Source organism: Miniopterus natalensis, chromosome 10 (genome assembly GCF_054644295.1).
Source record: "Miniopterus natalensis isolate mMinNat1 chromosome 10, mMinNat1.hap1, whole genome shotgun sequence".
Taxonomy (NCBI): domain Eukaryota; kingdom Metazoa; phylum Chordata; class Mammalia; order Chiroptera; family Miniopteridae; genus Miniopterus; species Miniopterus natalensis.
The window spans coordinates 41976161-42000687 of record NC_142090.1 but is presented as its reverse complement, the minus strand read 5'-3'; the positions used below and the strand labels follow the sequence as shown (position 1 = coordinate 42000687).

The 24527-nt window shown below is 36.3% G+C and overlaps 1 protein-coding gene across 2 annotated transcripts; it reads left to right on the top strand.

Moving 5' to 3' along the window:
• The first annotated feature begins 2856 nt into the window (after window positions 1–2856).
• On the top strand, window positions 2857–21745 carry CBLL1 (Cbl proto-oncogene like 1). Of its 2 annotated transcripts, none has more exons than XM_016199127.2 (6): window positions 2857–3166; window positions 8723–8890; window positions 12413–12510; window positions 12905–12988; window positions 14371–14444; window positions 16827–21745. In XM_016199127.2, the coding sequence occupies exons 1-6, from the start codon at window positions 3154–3156 to the stop codon at window positions 17863–17865; spliced, it is 1476 nt and encodes a 491-aa protein (XP_016054613.1). In that variant the 5' UTR covers window positions 2857–3153; the 3' UTR covers window positions 17866–21745. The 2 variants fall into 2 exon arrangements, with proteins under 2 accessions (XP_016054613.1, XP_016054612.1); XM_016199126.2 differs by having other exon boundaries at window positions 12410–12510.
• The last annotated feature ends 2782 nt before the right edge of the window (window positions 21746–24527 follow it).

Sequence of the window (24527 nt, the reverse complement as noted above, 5' to 3'; positions counted from 1 at the left end):
CTTAGTCAATCGTTCTTCTCTTACATGTGACAGTATTAATTCGCTCCTCCCTCCAGCCCCCTAAATTTAAGATTTGCTCATTGTTTTTTAATGTATCACTCTGAATTATGTTGTGTATGTATCATGCTAGGTTTTGTTGTATGTTCTTTCTTAACTGTTACTCTGAATCTTACTTTTCAAGGTTCTCTATAATTACACCTTATTTTTTCAGTACTTCAAAGCATGGATCAACAGTACAATTCAAGGTGGTCACTGTCCTATATAGAAGCTATAACAATTTTCACATCTGTGCTGTTACTCTTTCCTGTTTGATATGCCTCTTTCATTGCTCTTCTCTTCAAATCCTGTTAATCAAGGCTCAGCTTAAATCTTTCTATAAGCCTACCTAACTATTCTCAGTCTTACTGTTCATTATTTTCTCTGACTGTAGGTTGCACTGCATTCCCTCAAAACACACAGAATTATGTGTTTTTAATTATTCCTACAAATGCCGACCTGTACAGTACTTGAGTTAGGGACTATTATTTATACAGTTCTTACCTTCTGCAGTCTTAGGCACTACAGAGTGACTCAACTGAAAGAGCATTAAGGAGATGAAGGTTAATGTCCCGACCTTGTATTGAGGAGTTCAAACAAGTTCTTGGGAAAACAAGCTCTCTGACACCATTCTATTTTTCTCATAGCATCAACAGTGCTAGCTAGGTAAATGGAAAAATATCAGAACGTCTTGAAAAACACTGGCTTATAATTTATAGGCTAGCAGATGGTCTGTCACAAAGATGAAAATATGCACCTCAGTGCTTCAGATTGTCAATTATGATGATGTTTCATTTTTATAAAGCTTAGGATAGTACTATGCTATAAAATAAATGTGAATGTCAACTTTCAGTAAAGAAACTGTGACTAATTACAGCATACGGATCACCAACAATAGATACCAGAGCATAGTAATAAAATATGTCTGTGTCTAGTTTTACATACCAATTTAGGTAAAGAGAATAATTTGTCACATTGTTACTGCACTGGTAAAGTGAGGCAACTTGAGTTAAGGGAGAAATGATATAGAGCACAGATGCTAAAGCAATGCATGAAAACAACAGATGCCAAATCAAATAATTCAACAAATTTTTATCTAACATTTTATCAAGAGGAAGTCTAACATAAGTGAGTCTTCCTTCAGTAAATTTTCATAACCTGATGGACCATAAAACGCTGACAAAACTTCCGATTTACTGATTAAATTGCAGTTTGAAGGTTCTTTTTAAATTTTAATTCTTTAAGTATTAGCATCAGCAGACACTGATATTATTCAGAACCTGGATTTGCATCAATCTGAAGTATGGCCGATATACTAAATATGAGTAGAGCAAAAATAAAAAGAACTCTTTCTAGGTGAAAACTATCTTCTTTTATACCCCAAATTGGTGAAATGTCCTATCATATCAGTAGTGTATTTAGAGAAACAGGGAGGTATGGGAGAAAGGTTAAGCTTTCTCCAACCTCCAAAATAAAAAATAAGCCCAGCAACTGAAAGCATCTTGAAAACCACTTAGTAATTCAGAAATTTACATTTTAACAAAAGCAGGGGTAACTTTGATTCACAATTGTCCTTAGTTGTGAATGTACTTAATAACTTGTTTATAAAGCTGCAGATATAGTGGGAGTGTCTTTTAAAAGATCCCAGTAAAACTATCCATCAAAAACAGAACACTTATAGTACTGATCATATTATTATTCAAGGCTGTTACTGTATAACTAACTACACAGAGCACATTGCTACACTCACTTTATTCGGAATTCAGTACTACAACATTTCTTTAAGAGGTCAATATCATCTCTTATTTATCTAGGAACTCTGGCACTGAAAGCGTGAATAACCGACCCAGTAACGATGTCGTCACCAAGGGAGGACAAGAATAGAACCCAAATCCCTTGACTCCCTAGCTTGTGTTTTCCACTAATTGTGCTCCTTTCTACTCATTCAAGGGCACCAAGCGTAAAGAGTTGGAGAAGGGAGTGCACACAAATAAGCCACGTCCGAGAGGTGGAGGCTGCACGGAAGGTCCTCAGGAATCCCTCTTTGGCACTTTCTTTTGTTTTGGCTGAGGAAGATGAAAGCAGCAGCAACCATAAACCCCTGGGACCAAGAACTGGAACTAGGTACTACCAGTTGTGGTAACTCTCTCTCTTCCTCATTTTCAGGCCTTTCTTTTTTAATCTCCCCCTTGCCGCCAGCCCTAAACGCCTTCCCCACCTCACCCCGTCTGTCCGCCCCTTCAGTTTCACTCCGCACCGACTGCCGGGTGTCCCCGAGCAGAGCGCGGCTGCGCTGCACGCACTCTCCAGCTGAGCCCGCCGCCAAGCCCTAGGATCCGCGCTCTGGGAGTTCTAGCGGCACGAGCGTTTTCGCTGGAAATGAATGCTAGTCGAGTATTATAAATGTGTAGCTACGGTTAGATTCTTAAGAGGTGGGAACCGGGTCTACGTAGCTCCTCACGACAAAGCGACCTTTAGACAACAAGCATTGAGCCCTTCTCTCTAGGTGGGGCGTCCACACAGCTCAGCCACCCTCTGGGCAACCTCCCACCGGAGGACGCCTCGCAGAGCGCGCGTGTTTACACTTTTCCTAGACCTGGGGCAAGAGACAGTCGCTGAAGTACCCTGGGGGATTCCAAACCGTTACTCCGCCCGCGGGGAGGGGCCAGCCCAACGGCCGAGCCTGCGCAGTTGGCCGCCCGCGCCAGGGCGCCCGCATACTACAAGTTCCAGAAGGCAACGCACCGCGGGGTGGGCGTTCGCCTTACCGGCCGAGAGCTTATTCCAACGGTTACTACTGCTCTCCCCCTCCCCCATTCCCGTCGGTTTCCTTTCCACAGTTAAAGGCTACTTTCTCTCGAAGCACTTGAGGAGAAGCCGTAGCAACCTCGACCTCGAAGCTCTTCGCGTATTCGCTCTTTCTCCCTCGTCCGAAATATGCCCGACTCCCTCACCGGCGTTGGGTAGTGTAAGCGAGAGAACGAAGCCCTTGGAGGCCAAAGCCGGGGCAACCTGGTCGCACTTCCGCCTCCCAGGCTCCGGAAGGTAGCGCGCACGCGCTCCCTGCGACTCCGGCTCAGTTGACTTCCGCTCCCACTGTGCTCTGCGAGCCGAATCATGGATCACACTGGTAAGGAGGCGGAGGCAGTGGGGGGTCCCGGTACCAAGCCCCCTTGGCCGGCCTGGGACTGGTCGCCTAGCGGGCGTGGAGTGGTTGTGCTCGCCCTACGGCACTGGGGTGTGGCGGTGAGAACGAAATCTCACAGACTCCTTCCAGTGCCCGGCAAGCGCCTGCTGCTTCCCGGCCTACTCTCCGGTGTGGTACCCACAGTCTCGGTGCCGGCAATAGCCGCTTCTTACCTGGTTCTGCTGAGCTCCGAGCCCGAACGGCCGGCGCCGCGGGCTCTGTGGGGAGGAGAGAGCGCTGGGTGCTCTGCTGTACATTATGGGGGCTGGCGGGTAGATTCCAATCTCGGAGTCGAGGAAGCCTTATTATGCTGGGAGTCGATGCGCGAGAGTGGGTTGGAGACTTCCTGCTGTCTCAGTCAGCTTTGGGCGGGTGCTGCGGTGGTCACCGCCTCTGGTTATTGTATCTCCAGTCCTTCATGGACTAGAGGTGGGAGAAGGGAATCAGATGTGGTTTTCAGAATATTCGGAGCAGCTTTTCCACCTAAACCCAAAGCATGCTCCGTGCATCTGCTGTGGTCCTTACTTATCATTTGGGTACATTTACAAAGGAGAGCTTAAAATCAAGATATTCACATCCCTTTCTCCAAGTAATGGCTCCCCTCTTCGTTAGATTTTTTTTTTTTTTTTTTTGGCTTTTGCTTCCTGTGGTTTTTGGATATTGAATGAGTGTGTTTGGAGTTAGAAAGTGCTCCATACACTTTATGTCACGATATGTCAACCATATCGCAAGTAGGGGAAAAAACCCTGTATTAAGTGTTGTTTGGGATGTCCTCAGTGATCAAATATATATATATGCCAGATACCTGTAGCCCTGGAGATGGAATGATGGAATGGTAAACAAGACGGACTAAGTTATTGCTGTCTGGAGATTGACATTCTAATTGGGGAAGGCACAATAAAATTTTTAAAATCTCAAATTTTACAGACCATGATAAGTTCTTTGAAGACAATAAAGGGATGCTGTGGTAAAGACTAATTGGACGACTCTTCAGACAGGGTGGTGAGGAAAGTTCTTTCTGGAAGGGTTACATTTATAATTTGAGATCTAATGGATGAGAAGAAACCAGCCGTGAAATAAATCAGGAGGAAAGCAAGTGTAAAGACAAGTAGGAAAAAAAGAGAAGACCATTACCTGCAGCTTAGTTATTAGCAAGAGGGAAAGAGCTCAAAGATGGGAGTGGAAAGGAGGGTAACTGTCAGGCTGTGCAAGACTTTGAAGGCCATGACAAAGATTTGAATTTTATTTTAAGTGCAATGTGAATAGAAGTAGAGGAGGAACATAATCTCTTTTAAAAATATAATAGGTTCTATGGAGAATGGTGTAAGAGAGGGAGGCAAGAATAATGGAAAATGGACAATTTAGGAGGTAATTGCAGTAAATCAGAAGGGAGGCTTGGTTTAGGAAAGGTGCCTCCGTTTAGTGAAAATGGAAATGGACAGATTCAATAAATATTTCAGTGCTAGTACTTAAACACATACTGATGGGTTGGTTTAGAGATATGTGAGAGAAAGGAGAGATGCCTAGGTTTCTGGTTTGATCAGCTAGGTAGTGCCCATTACTGAGCTGGAGAAGACTTGGGAGAAAAACAAACTTTTTTTTAAGAGGTAGAGGTGACTTCGTGGGAATTTGGTAACACAATTTTGGACTGCTAAGTATGAGATATATATTGAGTTATGCAAGGGGAGATGTCAGGTGGCGATCAGAGGAAAGATTTGGGCTAAAAATCACATATTTGGGACTTAGTACTGCATAATTGATGTTTTAAGATATGAGGATGGACAAGATCACTTAAGGAAAGGGAATACAAAAAAGAAGAGGGCCTAGAGCCAGGCCCTAAAGAACTCTCTCACTAGTTTGGAAATATTTTAGAACTGAAAGTCTTGGATCTTGATGTTAGACTAGCAAACATTCAACGTTAGCAAAATATTTCTCGTTTGAGCCTGTTACTAGAAATGGAAGTCAGGGCCCCATCCACAGTTTAGAGAATATTATGTTAAGAAATTATAATATGGGTATGTGTGTACCTGAGTATTTGATATCCTAATTCTCCTAAGTTAAAAGGTTGCCTAAGAAAGTGAAAGTTATCCTAACATGAAAATATTCACTAATGAGCTGACCACTTAAAAAAATTAGTTTCTACTAAGATATCCCTGCTGGTTAACACTAACTAGCTAATTTTCTATTCTTTTAGTTAATATTGTTATATCCTTGATGTTTCATATCAGGCAACAGTATCAAATGCTGTATATAGATTGTGATTGCAAACCTTACAAAAGACTCAGGTTTTCATGAAATCCATAAACTGTTTGAATCACAAATAAAATCATTGGCAAGTGAGGAAATGCCTGTTAGCCAGTGAAGACATTATGACATGATAGGCATCTCAGAAAAATGATTTTAATATCAGGATTAAGAGATACCCTTTAGGAAATTGATGGAACCCTCCAATGTTACACAAAAATGACTGATATTATGATCATGCTGAAATAGTTAAACATACAGTGATGGCTACCCTGTGGTGTCCTAATAGAATTTTGTTGGAAAAATTACTCCAAGAAACTTCTAGTTAACACTTGAATTCATTCTAAGAATTAGCACCTACTTGTAACGGTAACCTAATTTTGTAAAATATTTCTTGGTTTCTCTAATTGAAGATAAAATTCTAAATACACCTTAAAAAAAACTATATAATACAAACGCATTATTTATTATTAAAGTGGATTTACCTTAAATGGCCAGTTATATCCTTAGTTCTCAATTTCTTTGTAATATCCAAAGACTTTTGATGTTACGGGCTTTATGTTTTTAGTTGGCATATTTAAAAGGAAATTGTGCTGTATGTTCTGATTCTTAATAAACCAAAAAACCTAAGACAGACCCAGAATGAGGCAGGCAGTGACTCAAGCTCTTGAAAGTATTGGTAGGCTAAGCAAGCAACAATAGTGACTTCAAGTGTTCCAGTGATATAAAAAGGACTTGTAATGGAATGTTGGTATTTTGATCATTCACCAAGGTAAAACCATTAAGAGTCCTTTCATTAATTTTTTTGTTAACCCTCACCCAAGGATATTCCCTCCCCCTTGATATTAGAGAGAGTGAAACAGAAGGGTGAAGAAAGAGAAACAGAAACAGAAACATCTGTTGGTTGCTTCCTATACTCACCCCAACCGGGGCAGGGGATCTATCCTGCAACCAAGGTACATGCCTCTGACTGGGAATCTAACCCTTGACCCTTTGGTGTGAGGGCCCATGCTCTAACCACTGAGCAACACCGGCCAGGGCAAGGGTCCTTTTAATATCTGAAGGGCAAACTTGAACTGTTAACTCTCTGTCTACAACAACTTGCTTTTTTAGTTATTGAAAAACCTTTGAGCTAAAAAAAATCATTCTGTCATATCTGTCTTTTGGCTATTACATTGCTTGTAGGTAGTTATACTTAAGCAACTAGAGTGAAAGCAGATGAAATACATTATTTAACTCATTAATACATTTAGCAAAGTTTTGAAAGTAGATCCAGTTGGGTTTATCTGAACTCAGGATTTTAGCTATCCATGTAATTCCTTTTCCATGAATTTTGTTTTGAGAGTTAGCTATTATAAAAGTAATAGTAGAAAGTAGACTGAAATATATTTAAATTATTTTTTTATTAATTTTTAAATTTTATTTTTGTTTAAAATATTACAGATGTTCCTTTTTCTCCCCAATGACCTGTTCCACCCCGTCCCATCCCCCTCCCCAGTCCCTCTCCCCACCATTGTCCGTGTTCTTGGGTTGTGTATATATGCATATAAATTCTTTGGTTACTCTCTCTCCCTCCACCCACCCGCCCTCCTCCATCCCTCTGACATTCATCAGTCTCTATTTAAAGCATTAAGGATCCCTTTGGAATTTTGTTCTATATATTGTTCAGGAGTGCAAATCATCATTGTGAATTTAATTTGTAGTCCTACTAGCCTTGGACGTCATTAGTTACTACTTTCAAGTTTGGCTTTACTGAATTTAATATGGACAGCTTGGGTATCAATCTCAATTGTACTATCTCCTACCGTGGCAGTTAAACGAACCTGTTCAGTAACTTGTCATGTTTTGCCCTCGCCGGGTTGCTCAGTGGTTAGAGCACCGGCCTGCGGGCTGAAGAGTCCCAGGTTTGATTCTAGCAAAGGGCACGTACCTCGGTTGCAGGCTGCAACCGCGGTCCCAGTTGAGGCACCTGCAGGAGGCAATCAATAGATGTCTCTCGCATCGATGTTTCTCTCTCTCTCCCCCTTCCACTGTCTCTGAAAATATCCTTGGGTGAGGATTAAAAAAAATAATAGCTTGTCATGTTTTAAAAACTATTTTATTTGCATTTCCTACTTTGTGGTATTTCCCTTTCTGTCTTTAGTAGGTAAAGTAAATATTTTCTGTACTGTAATATCATGTCATAGACTTGAAAAGGTGACTTTTAAGGAGTCAGTTCTATGAAGTAATGCTCCTGTTACTCATGGGATATGAGTTAATTTATTTCATAGTCAAGAACAAGTAGGGACTTAGAAAGTATCAGTTGTTTAGATCTAGTTGAAGTACAGAAACCTTGCATCTTCCTAAACTAATTTTCCATTTCAATACTAAGAGTCATATGTGTACATCTAGAAATATGGTGCAGATATGTTATTGCATCTTTCTATTATTAAATAGTGTGATAATTTTTACTATGTTTCCAAATGCTTTTTAGAAAAACTATTTTACACTTAAGGGAATAATCACTTTCCTTAAACCAAACTTCAATTCAGTGCATTGTTTATTTACTTTTACCATTGTCACTGTTAATTTTATTGAATGCCTACTTTGCATGCTTGATGGAGATAGGGATGCTTTTTTTTCTATTTCTTCTTCTCTCCCTTTTTTTCTTTTAAAATATATCTTATACTTACTTTAAGACAAGTTCTTATCTTGGGTTTATGAAGGGTTTTATGTTTCTATTAAACCCCTCTGGAATTAAATGAAAAATTTTATTGTCTACATTTTTAGGGAGAGTTCTATAACTTTTGTCAACTTTTTGAAAGGTTCCATGTCTCAAAAAGCATTTCTTTAAGGGTTTATCCAAAATAGAGACAATTAGCACTTAAACTTGTATAACACAGTATTTAAAATCAGAACCCAGATGCCCGGGTGGGCATGGCTCAGTGGTTGAGCATCAACCTAGGAACCAGGAGATTGCGGTTCGATTCCCGGTCAGGGCACATGCTCGGGTTGCGGGCTTGGTCCCCAGTAGAGGGGGCGCAGGAGGCAGCTGATCAATGATGACTCTCTCATCATTGATGTTTCTCTCTCTCTCTCTCTCTCCCTCTCCCTTCCTCTCTCTGAAATCAATAAAGATACATTAAAAGAAAAAAAAAATCAGAACCCAGATATTCAAACCTTGATAATGTTGGGTATGTCGCTTTAATACCTGTGGCAGAATAATCTTCAAAAAGAAAAACTAACAGAAATTACAACATTTTTTCCCTAACATAGACAATGAGTTACAAGGCACCAATAGTTCTGGATCATTGGGTGGTCTTGATGTTCGAAGAAGAATTCCTATAAAGCTCATCTCCAAACAAGGGAGCAAAGCCAAAGCTGCACCTCGCACACCAAGGACTATAAACAGAATGCCTGCAAAGCCTCCACCTGGTGATGAAGGTACTTTGGCTAAACTAACAGGTTTAGAAGTCTTTTTGTTGTATGTAATTCCACCAAATAATCCATGTGATTTTACTTGCTTATAGCTACCTTGTAAAAATCTTACATACTGTCTTCATTCTTCAGTCTTCCTGATGTCTCATTGTGGCATGTTGTACTTTTCTGTCCCTTTATAAATACAGGTGGGGCAAAAGTAGGTCTATGGTTGTTCATATGGAAAAAAAATACAATAATTAACAAATAATAATCAAGAATAAACTTTGATGTACTCACAACTGTAAACTTACTTTTGCCCCACCCTGCATTTGGGTTTAGTTTCTTTTGTTGTTGAAAGTAACACTGCCTATTGCTAAAATCTAAACTATTGCAGAAAACATAATATTAAATGTAAAATTGTCCCTTTCTCCTCCACAACTTTTCTCCCCCAAAATGATCCTTTATGAGTTTTTTTAGAGTTACTCTTTTCATCTATAACTGCCCTTTTTTTCATGTAAGGTGCTTTGAGAGTTTGCCTTCTCAGTACACACAGATATATCTCATTTAAGAAAATAGGTTTCGGTATTTCATTTATGGCTATACCATACTTATTTAACAGTTTTTCCAGTTTTCTGTTAAAAACAATGTTGCACTAAATATCCTTGTACTTATACCTTAGTATGTATACTTTGTAGAATTTAAACTTTGCGTGATTTGGGCATTTTAGATCTTAATGGATACTGTGCATTTTAGAACTTGACAAATATTGTCAAATGGTTCTTCAAAAATGGTACATCATTTTTATACTTCCACACACCAATATTAGTACATACTATTAATCTTTCAAAACTTTTGTTTTAATGTATTGTTTTTTAAATTATGAGTGGGTTTGTTTATCTCAGGTGTGGGGAACCTTTTTTCTCCCAGGGGCCATTTGGATATTTATAACATCATTCTCAGGCCATACAAAATTATCAACTTAAAAATTAGCTACGAAAAAAGCTCCTAAATTTATTGAATTTTGAGTCCCGCCTGCAGTTGCCTTGGCAAGGCCAGACAAAATGATTTCTCAGGCAGTACTGCAGGCCTGATGTTCCCCACGCCTGGTATATCTTTTCATATTATTGCTCATTTCTTTTGTTTAGGATTTACCTGTTTATATCCTTTTCCTTTTTATTTTCAGTTTAGTTTTCATTCTCTTGATTTTTACGAGTTCTTTGTAAATTAATAAAATTGGCCCGTTGTCATATATTATGTATATTCCCCATTTGTCTTGAATTTTATGTATAAAATTTTTGTTACTAGAGAAGTTTGAAGATTCTAGGTAGCAGATATCCAGTCTTTTCTGTTATGACTTCTAGGTTTTATTACCCGTCTTACCCTTATACAGGGTCAGCAAACTATGGCCTGTGGGCCAAATAGAGTTTTACTGGAACATAGCCATGCCCATTCATTTAAGTATTGTTTACAGCTGCTCTCACACTGTAATGGCATAGTTGAGTAATTGCATAAGTATTTACTTATCTGGAGTTTTACAGAAAATTTGCTGACCCCTGCTTTGGAACATTATGGATGATAGGCATTTTGTTATTTTTTTAAAAAAGTGGAGTCTGGCTTTGTTTATTTTTTCTGTAAAACAGTTAGCTATGTGTCCCAACCATTGAATAATCTGTCTTTTCCTTGTTGAGTAGGAATCCCACTATTATATGTTAAAGTTCTAAAATATCTGTATCTATTTCTAGATAGTCTATTCTATCTTAGCAATGTGTCTATATTCCTATTTTAGAATCAAATTGTTTTAATTGTACCTTATATTATGGTTCCCTTTATTATAGGATTTCTCTCCCCATTTAAACAAGTTGTAGAATTTAGGGCTGCTTCTATATTATCAGTAACTAGGGTCTCCTCCTTTGGCCTTTTTGTTTTCTAAATAATTTTTTAAAACTACACAGTAATGTACATATCTTGTAATAATCCAAACAATGCAAAAAAGCTAAAATCCCTCTTCTACCCATTTCCTCTCAGGTATCCCTTTATCTTCCGCCTCCTTCCCCCAAGCCCATATCCCTTTCTAGAGGGAACTACCATTACTAGTCTCTCTCTCAATAGAGTATACTGAGGCTGAAGATGATTTTTGGATACATTAGATTCACCTATTTGGGGTAAAAATTATTAATTGTCTTTTATTACCCCCTAGGCATTGTTCACAATATGGAGTTTTGGTTGCCGGTATGGTATCTATACAAATATATATGGTTTAATGATAGATGGCAGTGCCGGTTGAAGTACTCTGAAAAATGATAATGTGCTCCTGATTTCCTTGGCTGTTCTGCTTAATAATTTTTTGAGTGTTAGATAAATAAGAAAAATTGATTTTCTTATTTTTGAGTTTTAGATGACACCAGCTTTTACAAGGTATAAATGGGCCATAAAAGAGCCTAAGGTCATGGAGTTGTAACTTACAAGGACACTCTTTGAATTCTACATTTGATTGGAGATAATTAGATAGTACTCTGGAGTGTATATATTAGCTTTAAAAAAATTCTTGCATCACTGTGTGTTTCCTTGTGTGTGTATGTCTGTCCCTCTGTCTGTCCTGTCCTGGTTCATGCTTGTGTGTTTGTACACAAGTGCTGTAATTTACACACATGGGTAAAGTTAAAACTTGTGTGCTTCCCTACTCCGTTTACCAGTTATATGGCCAAAAGAGTTTTGAAAAGCCTGGCACTTTGGAGGGATAGATTTGTCTTCTTGGTTTTATTTTAGTTAATTGGATTCTACCTAGAATCCCTATCAGACTGTTCATTGGTTTTCGGTTCTTTTGTATGGGATGAGAGGATTACCATCAACCTTTTCATTAGATCAGAGAAATTGAGCTCATTCGATCTTCATATTGTTTTAAGTTTGCTGATATTGATATATGCAGTGTAAGGGAGGATACTTTTAAGTAGATATGATATGGCTCTTTCTATTTGGATGATTAACCAAGGAGTGGTTTTAATCGAAAGGATGAAGTATCAACATGTTGATATTTCTAAAATCAGGCTCAGTTTAAGGCTGAAGAAGTAGATACCTAATTAAGTCATAAGAAGAAAATGTGCAGAATTTTTTATGTTTCATTATATTCTTTTTTCCTCTTGCATCATGATACTACTTTTGTAGACAGAGTAAATGATATATATCTTAAAAATTTGTGTAATAAGCATGATAGTAATTAGTAAAGTTTTATACTAGAAATAGTTGGGTCAGTAATAAGAGCACTTGAATGGGAGTGAAGAGATCTGAGGTCTGTTCGTAGCTCTGCCACTCACCTTCTCTGTGTTGTTACGGTCTCCTTACTGCAATATTCTCATTTTTGAAGTAAGAGAGTTGGACTACATGATCACCAAGATAATTTCTAGCTGATGATTGAACTAATCTTGATTATCTTGTTCATAGAGCTCTGAAAAGCATCAGGGAATAAGCTTATTTTACCATGTACATATACTTCCAAAATGAAATTTGAGATATGAAAAGTTAATAGATAACCCTTTCTTTTCTCAGAAGGATTTGATTATAATGAAAAAGAACGGTATGACTGTAAAGGGGGCGAACTGTTTGGAAATCAGCGAAGATTTCCTGGACACCTTTTTTGGGACTTTCAGGTATAACTAAAATAAAAGCATTTATTAGAACAATAAAATATTTTAAATATTTTATTAGAACAAAGGATACATAAAGAATGGCATGAACTCTTATTATAGCTGTGTCTTTCAGCACACACAACTCATTTGTTTATTAATGCCCTATTTCCATTTCCAAAAATAATTTGAAGCAATTTTTAGTAAAGTAAAGTAAAATCAAAAACAACACTAAGAAAAAAGAAACAACAAAAAACTGGTAGCACAGACAATGGTGTAGAATATGTGCAGATACCAAGAAACTTTTATTTCTAATTGCTTTAACAATATTTATAAAGTGTAAATTCACTGTGTAAATTATAGGTATGATTTTTTAGAAATTCTTAAAAAGGAAATTGTAATTATATCATTTCCACAGATAAACATCCTGGGTGAAAAGGATGATACACCAGTTCATTTCTGTGACAAATGTGGATTGCCTATTAAGATCTATGGGCGAATGGTAAGTATAATTAAATTGAATTCTGTTTTTGTAAATGTAAACATTTTTGTAGAGATAGGATTCTGAAATTTAAGTAGATAGGTTTATCACTGTTCAATGACTTAGGTTTGTAACATTTAAAATAAATGTGAAGCCCTGGCCAGTAGCTCAGTTGGTTAGAGTGTTGTCCCAATACACCAAGGTTTACGGGCTCGATACCCGGTCTGGTCAGGGCACATTAGAAGAAACAACTAATGGATGCATAAATAAGGAGAATAACAAATCAATATGTCTCTCTCTCCCCTCTCTTCCTCCCTCCCCCTTCCTCTCCCACTACCCCTTCCATTCCCTCCTTTTCCCCTTCCTCCCTCTCCCTCTTCTTTCCTCACTCCCTAAGATCAATAAAATAAAATAAAATTTTTTTTTAAAAAGTGAAATAGCTAAGGGAAATTTTGGGACAATATGCATTTAATATAATTATCTTGACAAGCTCCTGAATTGCTTGTAAAATATTAATTAAGGGAACTAACTTCTGAAAACTAAATAATTTCTTTGGACTGTTTGATACCTGTTAGTTTATATTTATTCTGTTTATTAAGGAGAAATGTGTTTTTTCCTTGTTTAATAAAATAAAATCAGTTGTTATTCATTTCTAAAGGCCATAATTTTTATTATAAAACTGAATTGATTATATTTTTATTTCGGAGAATTTAATTCTAATAATTAAAATAAATTACAACCCTAACTGTAATTTTATAGTATTTTTTGACATCTTCCTTTTAAAAAAGGTAGTTTTACATTTGTGTTTGGGGAAAAATCGAATTCAATAATATATTCGTGATGGTAGAGGGCATTGATTGTGCACTGTTGCTTTACTGTATAACATAGCTAAATAACAGTAATGGGCTATGAGTTTTAAAATGGCGTAACATTATTTCTCTATGTCTTGATTTATTTTTAGATTTTTTTATGTTTATTACAGTAAGGCTACCAGGGAAAAATGCTACTTATGTTAAATGTAGGAGATATTTGTTATCTTACTGCTTTGTAAAAGTTTTAGGAGGAAAAGGATAAGATAAAACATGGTTACAGTATTATTTTTCAGGAGCTTTTAACCAGTAGGGACCATGATGAAATTCATAGGGTTTATACCTTCAGGAAGTATAAGCAAATGTGCATGTATACATTTATTGGGGAAAGGGCCAAAGTTTTCATCACATTCTCAAAGGACTTGTATCTGAAAAAGACTATTGCTTTTATAAAATTAGTACTTAATAAATGTTCGTTTTAACAAATAGTTCTCAAGTGTCTTCTGTGTCTAGGTTACTATTCTTACTGTTATTTTTTTGGAAATATTTTAATTTGTTCTAATATTCTTCACTGTAATAAATCTCTGTTTACAGATCCCATGCAAGCATGTTTTTTGCTATGACTGTGCAATTTTACATGAAAAAAAGGGAGATAAGATGTGTCCAGGGTAAGGTCATCATTAAATTTTTAAATAATAAAGTTTGTGCTGTAGATTTATAATCTTGATTAAAGGTCAAAGGTGATGTAAACCAGCGACAGGATATCACATGTGTAGGCATGGCTACTCTTTCTCTGTGAGCCCAGAGTTGGCCTTAGTCTTCTCCTTAGGATAGGGCTAGGTAGTTGTTATCAGTCAATTCAATTTGGCCAAAATGACAAAATATATTGTCATCACAAAATTTGTTTTAAGCCAAAAACAGTTATTTTCTTGTTTTGATGGGATACTAGTGAGGTAGTGATTGAGAGCAAAGACTTTGGATTAGAATTCCTGGGTTCAAATCCCTTTTCCACCATTTATTAGCTATGTGATATAGACTGTTTCTTTTTCTGTAAAATGGAGCTAATAGTAGCACCTACCTCCTTGGGTTATTATTAGAATTCAGTAAGTATACATATGGTACCTAGCATATAGTAAGTACATATGTAAGTATAAGCTCTTATTTATTACCTTCAAATCTGATTACGTCTTGAGTGTATCTTAATACCATCATGGTATAGACTCAGGTAAGTTAGGAAGATCTAGAGGTATTGGTTCATACTAATCTATATTGGAATGGTCTTGAAGTATCCACATTAAATTAGGAATTTTATATTAATGTGGAACCCCTGATAGAAGACTTGAGGAAAGCTTTGAGAAAAGCTTCCTTGTCCTAGATTTCTTCTAAATGTGTCAGAAGCTATCCCAAGAGTTGTACTTTTGGTTGATAGCAAAACCCTGGACACTTGTAAGGGATGATTTCCTTTTATGGTGTAGGAAGATTGGCATCACTGAGAGAAAAAGGATGATTCATTGACAAACTAGTAAAAACTGATGCTCTTTAAAGTCACAGATTGTAAAATCTATAGTATGAGTTTAAAGAATATTTCTTCCCTGCAGTTGTAATTTAGAAGAATTGTGAAATTTAAAGTGCATATTTGCTTGTTTGCCTAATTTTCTTTAATGCCTAACTTTCCAATATGGTATACATTCACTTTATATAGCAAATTTATTTGATAGCTTCATTGGGATAAAGATTTTAGACGTTGCAAAACACTATGTAGAGTACATTAAAAGCTTTTTTCTTTGTTATAAGTGTTCTAATGTTAATATTTAAAAGGGAATTTAATTTTCAAGGTATTAAACATAACCCCAGAAAGCACCTCACTGGTTGGCCCTTATAAGGCTACTTAGAACATAAGCCTATCTGGATTAACAGACCCAGATCTGAGAAGTGTGTCAAATGGCCATTAAAGGGAATCCTATTAGTATTAAGGAGGAGTGCCAGCCTTACAGCAAGAATGGAAATACAGACACAACTCAAAAATCAAGAATATAGAGCTATTTAATATAGGGTCAAATTACCTGGCATACATATGCAATGATAATAGCTAGCTCTGCATAAATAGTGTTTAGTGATTAAATTCAGTCATTTTCATTGTTACATTGATCTTAAGGATATTCTCTGGCAAAGTAAATATAAAAACATTGAATTAGGTAGAATAGATGTTTTAACCCATTTTATAGATGAAGAAACATTAAATGACTTCTCCAAGATTACATAGCCAGTGCCAGATCCCATTTCTTCTGATTCCTAGTTTAGCCCTCTCTCCACTGTTTCAGAAGACTAAAAGCTAGACCAGATTAAGTATAGAGAATGAAGAATAGTTATAATTTGGACCCTGAGTCATTAAAATATTGAGTTTAAATTAGTGCTTACAATTTAGAAAGTCAGGAGTATGGAATACTTTTTAGTAGTAAATTTGACTGACCATCCAGAAAGATCCCTTCCTTAAGAGACTCTTGATAGCCAGGGTTTGAATTTAAATTTTATGTTAATGTTAAGAACCCTGATAATTAGATTGATCTTACTTGTTTTTGTAGTCCTTGCAGCATCTTCCACTTAGTATCCTTCACTTAGTATTTCCTCAGCAAATTCTTGTTGTTCAGTAAATACCATTACAAGTTTGAATTCCGTAATTGTGACATTTGGTTTGTCACCACCCTGGTTTTTTTTTTTGCAAATGGTTGGAAAACATAGACTTGTTAGAGAAAATCAGATAAATTCTAAGTCTTGGGAAGAATAAGGTCTTTTTTTAAAACATACTGTATTTAATAGATTTTCAGTTTTTCTTGTATTGAGAGTTCTGAAGTTGATAGAAATGTTGATGCTTAATAGTGAACAAACAACAAAGTGAGAAAAATTAAAGGTTCACTTACGGTATAATTTTTAATTGTGAACTTTTGCAAATTTTCCATAACAAATTAAAAAATAAGCATATCTTTGAAATTAAGTGCATTATTTTTAAAGTCTGTTTTAGTAAATCAGTTTTTCTTCTTTTTCTAATTTAGCTGTAGTGATCCTGTGCAGCGAATTGAGCAGTGTACACGAGGTTCTCTCTTCATGTGTAGCATTGTTCAAGGGTGCAAGAGAACGTATTTGTCTCAGAGAGACTTACAGGCTCATATCAACCACCGCCATATGAGAGCTGGGAAACCTGTTACCCGTGCTGCACTTGAAAATGTTCATCCTCCTATTGCCCCACCACCAACTGAAATCCCTGATCGTTTTATAATGCCGCCAGACAAGCACCATAATATGAGCCATATTCCGCCAAAGCAGCACATCATGATGCCACCACCTCCTTTGCAACATGTTTCACATGAGCACTATAATCAGCCACATGAGGATATTCGTGCTCCTCCAGCAGAATTGTCCATGGCTCCACCTCCACCTCGTTCGGTCAGTCAGGAAACCTTTCGTATTTCAACAAGAAAACACAGCAATTTAATAACTGTCCCTATTCAGGATGACTCAAATTCAGGTGCTAGAGAACCACCACCTCCTGCCCCAGCACCTGCTCACCATCATCCTGAATATCAGGGTCAACCAGTGGTATCGCACCCTCATCATATTATGCCTCCACAGCAACATTATGCACCACCCCCACCTCCTCCACCACCAATAAGCCATCCAATGCCACATCCTCCCCAGGCTGCAGGTACTCCTCACTTGGTTTATAGCCAAGCTCCACCTCCACCAATGACCTCTGCTCCACCACCAATAACCCCTCCCCCTGGACATATTATTGCCCAGATGCCACCTTATATGAATCATCCTCCTCCAGGACCTCCCCCACCTCAACATGGTGGTCCACCTGTTACTGCACCCCCTCCTCACCATTATAATCCTAACTCTTTACCCCAGTTCACTGAAGATCAAGGAACTCTGAGCCCTCCATTTACACAACCAGGGGGAATGAGTCCTGGTATATGGCCTGCACCAAGAGGGCCACCACCTCCTCCACGAATGCAGGGTCCGCCTTCTCAAACCCCTCTTCCTGGACCACATCATCCAGATCAGACAAGATACAGACCATATTATCAATGATAATAGTATTTCGAACTGAAGATAAGATGGAAAAAAAACTTATGTATAGTCAATCTTTTAATTAAGCTTTGACTGTTCTGGGAAGGAAAAATACCTCTTACTGAGGTGGCTATAAAACACTTAGGGTCTTGTCTCAAAATGGTTTTAAATCTTCACCTTAGGATTGATTTCAAGTACTATACTGTAGTGTAGATAAGTGGCTCAGTAGAGCACAGCTATATTTTAACAACTTTGTTCCCCTAGTGTGGTAAATTGACCCAGAGGTGACCATTTGTAAAAAAATAGAAAATTTTTATTGTTCCACTTTCAAAAATATTGCTTTTGTTAAACCCAGTTTCATTTTTCTTGTGATACATTTTGTTAACCTGTGTAAAAGGATTAAATTTCAATATGGTTGTAAAAATGCTATTTTTATGTGAATTTAAGTGCAGCCACATACTGTTTTTTAAAACCATATGTTTTACCACTAATTTCCCAAAGTTACAATAAAATCCTAAAAGTAAAAATCTAGAATTTACTATAAGGCAGACTGTTAAATGGTAGAGAATTATTTCACATTTTAGGCACTGAAATTTTGAAGTATGTTAAGTATATAATGCTCTTCACTTGGATGCCTTTTCATTTTAGGCTGTTCAAGAGCACCAAAATACATGTAATATTAAAGGCATTACTAATTATTTGGAAAGATACGGCCAAAGTTATCAACTCTACAGGCTCCAAACTGTTGGGGGATGCTGTTACTCATTAACGCTTTTACTGAATGGTTAAAATCACATAATTCACCACACTTATTAATCTTAAGTAACATTATTTTATAGAACTGTTTAAATTGTTCATTAGATGAAGTGTATTCTACTCTGCTCATTGTCTTAAACTAAATATTTAGGGCTGAATAGGCTTTATGTAAATCCTCATTTCATGATAGAGTTTGATCCTGTGCTTAAGTGGGGTCTTGTTTATTGGGTTTTAAATCACAATTTGAATGCCATGGAGGAATTTGAATACTGTATTAATGAAGGACATTCTTGTAGTCACAGACTTGCATTGCTCAGGTTTCATTACTGTGTGATAAGGTTTCTTTCTCTAACTTGAAATTTTAAAACTTAATGATTTCCTTTTTTTTTTTTATTGGTTAAGCAGTCTAAAACTTGGGATGTTTTAGTGTGGAATCAACACTGAAGACTATCAGATGATTTTGTATTGGAGAAAAGTAATGACTAAATTGTGAATTTCAGTGCTTTATAAGGTGCCTTTAGAGTCAGCTTTTGCATTATAGGGGCTTGCTATAGTCCGCTAAGATAACCACTCAGTTTCTACAGAACTCATGTACAATTCATTATTCTTAGGATATTATTATATATCCTTTGAATAAACCCCTGTGAAGTATTTCCTCCCCCCTAAAATGGTGCATAATATACACATGAAATACGTAGTGTGCAGATATCATTATTGAATAGTTTGTAGTGTATAAATTTAGAACATTCTTTTTGACAAAGAGTGAACTGATTGCTGGTTTACCATTTAATTCTGTCAGGTACAGGCAAAGCAATTTCTCATCTTGGATAATCAGATGAAAGGTCATCTATGAACTTAGAGCTGAAGTTAGAAATAATACAGATGGCCATTTCAACCATGACCAGTCAAAAATAACTAATACACTTTTGTTTTAAGTGAAATGATTTTTCACACCTATCAATTTGAGAGTCCAGTGTTGATGTAATATTTTTAACGAGGAAATTTTATTAGCATGGGAGTGAAACAGTGTGAAAAGTTGGTGGTGAGTGTGTCTGTCATATTACTGTAGGTACTTGGACTGGTGCAAACTTGACTCCCTTTCATGCCCTTATTTAGGAGCCGTTAAAATATTACTGTTGAAAATCCAATACCATTCTTTGTTTCATGTAATAAGAGAATAGATTCATTTTAGAGCTTCTCAACTATTTATGAAGAACTCTTCTGTTTTTATTGAAATTCGCTGGAGTTGAATGTGGCTATGAAACCACTTAGCCTATGTACTGAACAAAAAAAAATTAGTATCATGATAAAATTCCATATATTAAGGCTAATTCTCATAGGCTTTTAAAACATGATTTATTTTCAGCTAGGTTTAAGAAATATAAGTTATGCAGGGAGGCGGATCAGATGAATGTCGAAGCAGACAAAAATTTTAAATGTGTTAGACTTGAATTTGTCCAGTTATTGTTTGAATGGGGGTGGGTGGGTAGTAGAAGGATAACAAAATTACTGTTAGTGTTTCTTTCCTTAAAGAAAAAAGATGTGAATTCCAGCTTTATTTCAGGGAAGCTTTTGAAACTATGATGGACATAGTCTAAATGTATGTATGTTTCATTATATTGCTCTTAAGACTACTGAGGTGGCAGTTTAATTCTTAAAAACAATAAAATGGAAGCATAAATACTATTTTGCCTAAATGAGTTTTTACCTAATGACATTTGGGAGAATGCAGATTTTTTTCATGTTTCTGTTGATAGAACTTTTACAGTAAAATTAGATTGTCACTTTCGGAGATTAAAACCAGCAAGTTGAATGTTAAATTTCTTCAGTGGCATTGTTTGTTCAGACAATATAGTATTGGGGAAAATAGTTTGCACAGGCCATAAAGAAAAGACTGTATATCCATTTTTCCCTGTAAAAACCACTGGCTCAATATTGTGTAAATACCAACTGGATACCACTGAAATATAAATGGAAAAGATATTTGAACATATTTTTAAACACATATAGTGAACTTACCGTGTGAAGTATACAGAGCTGCTTTAGGCTTTGTTCTAGCATACTGGAAGAGTATCTTTCATATACCTTTTTGGAAAAGCCCTGTAGCTCTATCTCATAAAAAATGTTTGTGAAAGTTCTAAAAGTACATGGGAAAAACTCGGAAATATCTAAAACAAAACTATACTTTCTAGTTATTAGATTAACCATCAAATTGGTATATAACGTTCATTGAAGTTTGGCATAATCATATTCAAACATTTTCTGAAGTGGATGAACTTTTCACTGGTTTGTAACTATAATCTCTTAAATTGTAGTCTTGAAGCCAAACAGAATTTACTTGTTGCAATTTATGCACAATCTAATAAAGCAATATTGGATATCTTAGACTTAAGGGGAGAGGGAGGTAAGCCAGTTAAAATACTTGGTAATGATACTAATAAAACATTTGGATTTTCAAACATTTTTTGTTTTGATTCATGCCCCTTTAATTTCCCATCATTGAGGGAAAAGGTGTTAAAGTAGAATCCTTAAAGGGAACATTTTAGTGTTAAAGTTTCATTGTCCCATCTTCCTATCTTCAAGAATTTTTAGGCATTACAGAATCACAGGATTGAAATGAACAATGATAGGTCATGGGTTTAGCTCTCACACTTGGACAGTACCGTGTCTTTTTAAAAATCTAGCATTTTCAAATATTAATCTATTACCCCAGAATATCCCATTTCTATTCTAAGTAGTTGTAGGCACCAGGTTTCATATTGCATTTAAACCAATCATTAATCTAAAAATTGTTATCCCTTTCCCTTCAGAATGAAAAATCCTGCTCTCTCTTCTTGCTGTGTTAACTTTCAAAACCTCTAATTTTTTGTTTTAAAATTTGTACTCATTTCAATTACACAAGTGATACATCTTTGGGGGAAAATGTAATATAACAAATAAAGCTAAAGATTCCCTTGACTACTGATGCAATGAACATTTCCCTTCCAGAGATAAGTAGTACTGTTATAACTTTGGTGTGTATATCTAATCACTTTAATTACAGAGCTGACATCTAAATAGACTCCATGCTCTGGTTACGCATCCTAATCCATGATAAATGTAGTATTTCATGATCTATACTCAATAAATATATACTGAGCACCTACTGTCTGTGATATAAAGATTTATTCATCATTCAGGTATTTATATGCTAGATACCATTCTACACTTGGGATGCACAAATCTCTAGAGACAGACAATTAACAAATATTAAATTATGTAAGTATAAAATCCTATGGAATAAAAGGGATAATCAGGTGGTGGTAGGTTTGCAACTTTATGTATTAGAATGGTTTGGGTGGAACTCATTGAAAAATTTGGGCAAAAATATAAGTAGGTGACAGTCATGTATATAACATGGGGCAGAACTTTCCAGAGGACACCCAATGTAAGGGCCTTAAAAGGGGGGTTGCACCTGGCATATTTGAGGAATAGTAGGGAGACTGGAGTGAGATGAGTGAGACAAGTGGTAGGAGGTCAGGAGGTAATAATAGAATGGGGAAATCACAGGCTTTCTAGCCGCCATAAGACAGACCTTCCTCTGACATGGGAAGGCATTGTGGGGTTCTGAGCGAAGAAGTGAAATATCTGGCTCTTTTAAAAGGATTATTTTGTCTTTGTGTTGAGAAAAGATAAAGGAGACAAAGACCAGTCAGAAGGTTGCTTTAATAATTCACACAAGACTAGTATTCTAAGTATCAAGAAGTAGGTGACTTGTGGAAAGATGTGTATGTATACATACACACATTATATAGGAAATATATAAATATATATATAATTTATATATAAATATATATAAATTAAGCACTATATGCTAGACACGGATATATAATGATGAACAAAATAAATATGGTTCCTGCTCTTTAGGAGCTTACATTCTAACTTATCCAGGAATTGTTTGTCGTAGTCATCCCTAAATTTCCTTAAAATTTTTCTTATATTCTTTTTCAAAGTATAGTAGACAGGGAAAAAATGTTTTTTAAAATGTATTACCAAAATACACACACCTATAATAACAAGAAAATACGTTTATTTAATTCTGGGCATTAATAGTATATTTCCTAATAGCTTTGGAACAAATCTTTAGAATGCACTTACATTGTTCCTGAGTTTAGTCCTGCCTTGCACTAGATTTTAGACACGTTTTAATTTCTTTTGGGAGATAATGTTTCCTAATGGTTAAGAGCCTGGGCTCTGGAGTCAGACTGTCTAGACTGAATTCTCACTCTAATACCTGCTACTATGTAACTTCACTATTTACTTATCCTCTTTGAGGCTTGATTTATTTTGCCTTTTCTAAAAAATGAGGATAAACATAGTACCCATCTCACAGGGCCTATTTTGACAATCAAGTGAATTGATCTTAGATATACTTTAAAGGTAGTGTCAGTAGAATTTCCTGACGGATTATTTAGCCTGAGCATCTGGAAGGATGGAGTTGGCATTGACTGGGGTGGAAAAGATACTGGTAGAGCAGATTAGGGGAGAAGATCACTTTTGACATGTAGATGTTCAGATGAAGATGGCAGAAAAATGAATTAAATATTCTACTTCTCCATCCTTGTTTATGCAGTGTAAAGTCAAGCTTACATTTAAAACTTCATTTACATCTCTAAGAGGGAAGTTAGTTACAGTGTTTAAACAAGATATCAAATGCTTAAATAATTATTAGAAAATATTATTTTTAAAGTGTTATTTTCCACTTTAATTCATTAGTTATTTTTTTATATGTTCAGCAAATATGCTTAAAATGCACATAAATTTGCGGTTAAAATAGAGAAAATGATTTTAAAGATAAATTGCTCAACATGTATTCGCTTCAAACTTAATTTCAGTAATGTATCTGTCTCTTCACAAGTTGTTCTGTCTCCTAGTTGCATCACTGGATCTCCTCTCCCTTTCCATCTTGCTCTGGTTTATGTAAGTTTTATTTTTATCTTCCAACATGATCTCTTGCCCTCTTCCTAAATCAGGGGTGAGATTTTTGTACTAGTCAATTTCCAATATTTGCTCCGAGCCAGGGAAGTAGAGGCCCAGTCCCATGTATTCCCATCACCCAATGCATATCCATCTTAGAGGTCTTGGAGAAAAAACATTTAAGGATAAGTATAAGTGAACCTCTAAGAGGTTAAGGTTGCGTGGACTGTGATGGGAGCATGATAATTGGAGTGCTTGTTCCTACTCTATGATATTTTATTTGGTAATAAGAGTATAGAGGACACCTTTGCTTGGGAAGATACAGGCATCAGTGACAATCCTATATAAGGCTTTTGCCCCGCTCCTAAGCCAAAAAATCAATTAAATAAGGCTCGTGTTTTTATTTCTATTCATGCCTTCTATAAAGGAATAACTCAGCCTGAGGTTCATAGGGCATCGTGTATAAATGTATATGTGTATGTGTTTCTTTTTTCCTAAAGCCCATAGGGTATACATGAGGCTCTATAAGAGGCCCATGACTCAAAAAATTTAAGGAACATTGTTATAAAAAGTGTTGATATTCTAGTTTTAATTAAGAGTAGCTATATAAATAAACCTTTGTTTTACCTTTATGTAATTGGTTTTAAAGTCCAATAGACAAGCCTACTCAGTAAAGACACTAATAAAGGATGGAAGGGGGTAGTTTGAGAATAAACATTTAAAGGTGAGATCTAAAACAACTGGGACAATATCTCCCATTGACAAAGTGGTTTGATGTTGAACAGAGGGCACTGAATCATCTTTCTGTTGGTGCTGATGTTTACTCTCTTAACTATTACATAAATATTGTTTGCACCAAGAGCAGTGCCAGTGACAGAGAGGTATGTGTGCTGAATCATTCAGGAGCTAAACTGAGCGTTAGAGCTGTGATCCGGCCCTGTGAGTTACAAATAAGGACCAGCAGTGAAGAG

What these genes read in the sequence shown, in the direction of transcription:
- CBLL1 (XM_016199126.2), top strand. An exon ending in TTAAGATCTATGGGCGAATG is followed by an intron (nt 12,989 to 14,370) that starts GTAAGTATAATT and finishes CTCTGTTTACAG; the next exon opens with ATCCCATGCAAGCATGTTTT. An exon ending in GGAGATAAGATGTGTCCAGG is followed by an intron (nt 14,445 to 16,826) that starts GTAAGGTCATCA and finishes TTTCTAATTTAG; the next exon opens with CTGTAGTGATCCTGTGCAGC.